We start from the raw sequence: 7,001 nt of genomic DNA, 5'->3' as shown, positions 1-7,001 counted from the left end.
CCAAGTGATTGTAGAAGATCAAGTGACATAAAATCTTCCTCATCTTCCGCAATAACTTCAAATTGTTGCTTTGGTTTTTCGGGAGTGTCCAACAAAATAGGCGCCGCTTTGTTTGATTCCTTTTGTGGTTTTGGCGATTTGTTTCCACTTTCAATAGCCATGAGCTTTCGGAACAACTCATGTTGATCCAAATACTCATCTTCGCAAGTCACCGCATCTTGTTTCTTGTGATTGTGCCACTCCGTAGATGATGGAGGTAGAGGACAACCATTCCTCTTAGTGGGAAAAAAGATTCCGAGTTACCAACTTCAAGATTTGTCAACACAACCACACACCTTTTGTAATAATTAGCAACAATGTGCCCCATGTCCGGAAAAGTCAACCACTTATCAACAAGATGTGCACAACTTTTTGTATTTGCAAGAGGATGTAAGCCATTTAAAATGTAGTTATAACGATCCTCACCCGCAAATACTTCAACATAATCATCTCTATGATCTTTCAATTCTTGAATAAGATGTGTACGAATCATGAGATGATTTTGTTCGGTTAAGCCCATGAACTCGGCTATAGCCCGGAATCCACAATGTCCTTCGCCAATAACATCCACCACTTTTTCAATAAATGGAAGCATGAAGCGTGGCATATAATCAATAGGCCTCATAACCGGGATAGCCTTAGGCTTTGGATACCGAGAAGGTGGTGGAAGTGGGGAAATTGGTGCTTTACCAAGACGAGCACCTTTTTTCCTTTTATATGATGATGTTGTTGGTGATGGTGACGGTTGACTATCCGGATTTTGGGAATCAACAACCTCCCAAGAAGAAGGGATCCGGCTAGTGGATGTAATTCTTCCTTTAGACCTCGCAATGTCCACTTTTTTCTTGGCTCCCTTGGTTGTTGCTTTTTGTGGTGGTGGAGACATCATGGTGGTTTCAGGAAATGCCAATTGCCGCAAAGCCTCCTTGACTTCAAGCTTCATTTGGAAAGGGAGTTTCTTGAGACGTTCTACAATACCCTTCAACTCATCATCCACCTAAAAACCAAGTTCATTACTTTCTTCTCCCATGCGTAACCTTTGCCAATGGTGGTGTATCTCATCCAATAAAATTGGCTTTTCTTCAAGGAGTTTAGTTGCAATTTCGCATGCACATGGTAAGCCGTAAGATGTCCTTTGAACACAACCACAAATTTCCTTGTTCATGCATAACGTTTCCCTACAACGTGACTCTTCCATAGCAACGTTGTCCAAAGCATATCTAGACACATGACCACCTAAGCCGGAGTACAAAGTGACATCTTTGAATCTATGTTCCAACACGGTAATGCTCTGACCAAAGGCTGTTTGTATCGCAGTGTGTTGAAGCAACAACATGTTGTGTATTTTCTCCCAACAAGTACCCAAATCACCCACACTATTGTCCAAATATTTCTTCACCAAAGCATGAGCCGATTCTACCCTATTGGTGGATCTACAACCAAGATGCAACACACGGTCTGTCCATACCCTCACTATTTTCTCCTTCACTTCATTCAAGGTGGTCATGGCATAGGCTAGGAAAGGTGGGAAATCACTACAAGCATCTTGGAACTCCACTAATGCATTTGCATATAACTCTTGAGTGGACGATTCAACCATATCTTTCCATGCCCTCATGATCTTCTTGACAACATCGCGATTACTCACCTCTTTCCCATCCTTTTTTCCCATAGGATATTTACAATCTAAGACGCACCTTTGTTTAACATTTGCTTGCACATGAAAGTAACAATTCATACCATAACTTTCCGGGAAAACAATTCCAACCGCTTTCATCAAAGACCCATCTCTGTCGGTAACAATCACCTTAGGCATATTCATCTTTGAAGTAAGAAGTTTACGCAACATTTTTAAAACCCAACAAAGTTTTCCTCTTTCTCATGCATCAAGAATCCAAACCCAACTGAATATGTCAAATCGGTCGAAGTTACCCCAACTACCTCAAACATTGGCATCTTATACAAGTTGGTTTTGTAGGTGGAGTCCATAACCAAAACCGTTGGAAAATTGATAAACAACTTAACGGATGTTGGATGAGCCCAAAAGATATCTTCGATTGTATTACTTTCACCATGTGTTCTTGAGTAATAAGTATAGTTGTGCTCCTCCAACTTCGAGATTAGATATTGCAACGACTTCTTGTCACCTCTATTTGCCTTCCATATTTTTTGACGTTCATTGTACACTTGCTTCACATTTGTCATGCAATGTGGTCTTTTGTTCTTCAAGTGTATCAAAATATTTCTTGGAAGCATCTTGCTCTTGGTCAAGTCATGTACAATCTTCTTGTCATCCTCCTTTAATCTACCGGCAAGAATGTGTCCTTCTAAAGCCGGCTCCATCGCATGGTTGTGAACTCCATTAAGAATGTTCAATCCCCATTCCTTTGTTTGCGTACTTTGATATCCACTAATCATGAACAAGCACCCGCATTTTCTTGAGCCCGTTGTCGCATGCTTTGGTTTTTTTTTAGGCACTTTGTGAGCTCCACTCCTTTCACACACTAGGCACAATATTGGATGGATCAAGCTTGATCTTTGTGTAACAATTGTAAATCCCGCCTTATTTGCTTGACAACGTACCCACCCAAGCAATTCTTCTCTATCTTGAAACTTAATGTCGTCAGAAAAAAACCTAGCCATGTCCACTTCATGGGCTTGAAGTGGGACGACACCGGGGCTAACATATTTAGAAGCTTGTTCAATGTTTGGTTTGACTTCAACCTTAGGCGGCTTGACATCTCCGGAAATTTGGACAAAATTACGTTTTGTCTCTTCCGAAACATCTTCCGCGTTCTCGGTCATTACTATAATTAAACAACACATAAATATGAATTAACAACTAACTAATGCATAAACATCAATGCCATAATGAACTAAAACAAAAAAACAAAAAAAAACAAAGAAATTTTTTTTTTGAAAAAATGGCAGTAGCTGCCATTTTTTCGTCCTTCAAAATTTTCCTAAGTGTTCCTCGGTACTTAACTACCGAGGTTTCCCTCGGCAGTAAGCTACCGAGATTCCCCATGACAGTCTTACGTGACTGACGTTGTAAACCAACATGACAGTGTAACATATACAAAAAATAAACCGAATAAAATGCACAATACCTATTTTTTTACGTCAAAAGTGTGTTGAATGATCCTAGACTTGATGTTTGAATCATTTGGGGGAAGATTTGATAGAAAAAAATTATTGGATTTGGGGGGAATGGAGGAGTTTGATATGGAAGTTGATGAAAATAGTGTGTAGGGGAGCAGGTTTCCTGTTTCATCTGACGAAACATAATACTCGGCAGTTAACTACCGAGGAAATTCTCGGCAGTTAACTGCAGCCGGATTTCAAATTCCTCGGCAGTTAACTGCCGAGGGGGTAAAAGGGTATTTTACATGTGTGTCCCAGCCATATGGAATGTGTCAACAACAATTTTCCCAGCTCAATAGCATGTGATAGGTAAAAGGTGACCAACACACAGTCAAAATAATGATTATTACTTTACTTGATCATTTCCTCTTGTCTCAAAAAAGATTTAATACGTTAGGGTTAATATATTTTTTAATATAAGAGAGTTAATTAGATTTTTTGTTACATTAAATCAAAGAAAAATGACTAAAGAAGTGTCTTAGCACATATTGATTTGAGTTGCTAATGTAGTACCCAAGTTATTTTCTGTTAGCATAACCGAATTGTTAATAGTCTCGCTAATGTGCAAAATTCATAGATAAATAGAATAGATCACACTAATATGCATGAAATTAAACACATTTTAGTAGCTAGTATCGTGGTGGTTGCATGAGAGATTTAACCATTGGCACCGTAAAATAAAGCTACAATGATGATTGATAAGGATTATTACTAGTTATGGTCCACTATTTCATGGAAAAGTTGGATGCAATGCTTTGAGTATTGAGGAAAAAAGGTTTAAGCTCCTCATAAGTGTGGTTTTAAAAGCTGAGATAATGAAAAATATTTAATGAATGAACTTTTTAGGTTAAATGATGTATTTGGTCAATAATATAGACCAAATACATCATTATAATGAATGAACCTAAAAAGTTGATTTTTGCTTATAATAGTGACCGGATGAAGTATAATTTAATGTTGACCGTCTATAATAATATTATACGCTCCTTTGTATCTGATGGTATAAAAAAAATACTTGATCACGGTGAGAGACTAGTGACACCCTCTCACCGTAGAGAGCATCTTAAAATATAGTAAATTATGAATGGTTGAAACTATATGCAAATCCCTATAGAAAATTAAATATCGTCAAAAAGTTTAAAAATTTTAGAAACTAAATTTTAAAAGCAACTAAGCGATCGAGTTAAAGTGAATAACAAACTTCAACAAATGACGAATCGTTTAAGAGAATATGAGTGTACTTACCTCCTGGTCGAACTCCTAACTACTAGAACCCCTTCCTTTAAGAACTGGTATGTAAAAAAATTAAAAGCCAAACAACTATATTCACTTATTCTTTAGAAAAAGCACCAAAACCATTCAATTTATTTGATTTGAGTACCGTACAAGCTCCAAATAAAATACCTCGTATATAATTCTTTTCACATGTTATCAAGATTGACTTTGATAAAGAATAGTAAAATATAAAATACCACCTACCGAATTCACCTTGCTTTACATTACATTATTCTATAAATACATGCATGTCACCCTTCTACCTTATTCACTAAATTAGAGGTGAAACATTCTCATAATCTAATCGCTAAAATGTGTATTGGAAAAGTAGAACTCAACGTGAATATGACCAACGAGGAAATAGTGGCAGCTGCGCTACCAATGCAAGAGCATTGGCTTCCACTATCAAACCTTGATTTAATTCTTCCCCCTGTTGATGTCGGTGTGTTCTTTTGCTACAATAAGCCTATAATTACTACTGGCACCCACCATAGCATTGTGGGATGTTTGAAAAATTCTTTAGCTAAGGCTCTTGTTTCTTATTATGCCTTTGCTGGTGAAGTCGTTGCTAATTCCATGGGTGAACCTGAGTTACTTTGCAACAATCGTGGAGTGGATTTTGTTGAAGCTTTTGCTGATGTTGAGTTACAATCTCTAAATTTGTATAATCCAGATGAAACTGTAGAAGGGAAGCTTGTTCCAAAGAAGAAACATGGTGTGCTTGCTGTTCAGGTGAAAAAAGATTTATTTTATTACCAAAACATTTTGTTCTCAAGGGAATATTCGAATAGGCAAAGAATTATTATAAGCATGTACTATTATAATAATCATTATAATTATTAGTACTTGTGTTTAGACAGGCACTCCGTACCCATTGGTCTTATCATTTTACTGCACTGATGCGAATAAATTACGAACAATAATTTTTATTAAATTTTAATTTTGAACCACTTGGTTGGTTTAGTGGTGTTGTTTTGGGACCACCTTGCATATGGTATAGATTATAAAGTGTTTTAATCGTCATTGTTCTTGTGCAGACAACATGGATGAAATGTGGTGGATTAGTGGTGGCTTGCACTTTTGACCATCGTATAGCGGATGCCTATTCTGCAAACATGTTCCTTGTATCATGGGCCGAAATGGCTCAGCCCAATGATAACAAGTTTTTGATCCCAACAACGCAACCTTGTTTTCGACAGTCACTTCTAACCCCACGACGCCCACCTTCCATCCATCCTTCACTTTATGACATGTATGTCCCCGTCTCTGATCTACCTCCACCACCTGAACCTGAATTTGACTCTGATATTAAAACTAACCCAATAATAAGTCGCATATACTATGTAACAAGCAAAGAACTCAACAACATGCAATCACTAGCCAACTCAAACAATGGTGGTAGTTCCAAGCGCTCAAAACTCGAGTCCTTTTCTGCTTTCTTGTGGAAAATGGTTGCGGAAGCCGCTTCAATCGATAATGAAAACATTGTTGCAAAAATGGGGCTTGTGGTTGACGGAAGAAAGAGGCTAAGCAACGGTGACAAAAACAAAGAAGCGATTATGAATTCATATTTTGGGAATGTGCTTTCGATTCCCTATGGTGGTAGATTAACAAAAGAGCTGGTTGATAATCCGCTATGTTGGGTGGCAGATCGAGTTCATGAGTTTTTGGAGGCGGCGGTGACAGAGGAGCATTTCTTGGGTTTAATAGATTGGGTGGAAGAGCATCGTCCAGTTCCTGGATTGGCAAGGATTTATTGTGGTAGTACTGGTGGAGAAGAAGGACCAACATTTGTGGTATCTTCAGGACAAAGGTTTCCAGAGTCGAAGGTTGATTTTGGATGGGGGAAGCCTGTGTTTGGATCTTATCATTTTCCTTGGGGAGGTAGTGCTGGCTATGTTATGCCAATGCCAAGCCCTAAAAGGAATGGTGACTGGTTGCTCTACATGCACCTTCCTAAGGGACACTTGCACTTCATGGAGGCCCAGGCTCCTCATTTCTTTAGACCAGTCTCTTGGGATTACCTCCTCAATTAATATTAGTGTTTGTGTTACTAAGTTTGTTTGTTTGTTAATCGTATTCTTCCTACATCCTCATGGGTTCAACACATAGTAATTATCAACAATTTGCAACATGCTAGTAATTTGATTTGAATTTAAGATGTATGATAATGTAATATTCCTTGTTAATGTTGTAAAGTGTTTTTTTTTCCCGGTTACTTTATATACTCCCTCCGATCTTATATATAAGAAAAGATTCTTTTTTTAGATACATTTAATAATCAATGTATCCGGTCTTCATTATAAATTAGATATATTAATTATTCAATGTATCTAAAAAAGAATTTTTTCTTATATATAGAACCGGAGGGAGTATGTGTGTGTGTGTCTAAATATATATATATATAAGTTTTGCTAGAAGACACATTTTATGAAGGTGTCTTTTAGCAAGTTATTCTATGAGCATTTGTTAAAAGACACCAACTAATTTTTATGAAGGTGTCTTTTAGGAAAGTTATAACTAAAAAGTGGAAATCACACCTT

General features: G+C 37.4%; 1 protein-coding gene across 1 annotated transcript; it reads left to right on the top strand.

The window, feature by feature from the left end:
- The first annotated feature begins 4,729 nt into the window (after positions 1–4,729).
- On the top strand, positions 4,730–6,645 carry LOC146924799 (coniferyl alcohol acyltransferase-like). The gene is made up of 2 exons (XM_085709733.1): positions 4,730–5,190; positions 5,496–6,645. Exons 1-2 carry the CDS (start codon positions 4,771–4,773, stop codon positions 6,492–6,494), a joined length of 1,419 nt encoding a protein of 472 aa, XP_085565859.1. The 5' UTR covers positions 4,730–4,770; the 3' UTR covers positions 6,495–6,645.
- The last annotated feature ends 356 nt before the right edge of the window (positions 6,646–7,001 follow it).

This window comes from Medicago sativa, chromosome 5, assembly GCF_051527215.1.
Source record: "Medicago sativa cultivar Bolivia chromosome 5, Bolivia_mono, whole genome shotgun sequence".
NCBI classification, from domain to species: domain Eukaryota; kingdom Viridiplantae; phylum Streptophyta; class Magnoliopsida; order Fabales; family Fabaceae; genus Medicago; species Medicago sativa.
Note: the sequence above shows the minus strand (reverse complement) of the source record. Positions and strands in the feature narration are given on the sequence as shown.

What these genes read in the sequence shown, in the direction of transcription:
- LOC146924799 (XM_085709733.1), top strand. Translation starts at nt 4,771, where the DNA reads ATGTGTATTGGAAAAGTAGAACTCAACGTGAATATGACCAACGAGGAA. An exon ending in ATGGTGTGCTTGCTGTTCAG is followed by an intron (nt 5,191 to 5,495) that starts GTGAAAAAAGAT and finishes GTTCTTGTGCAG; the next exon opens with ACAACATGGATGAAATGTGG.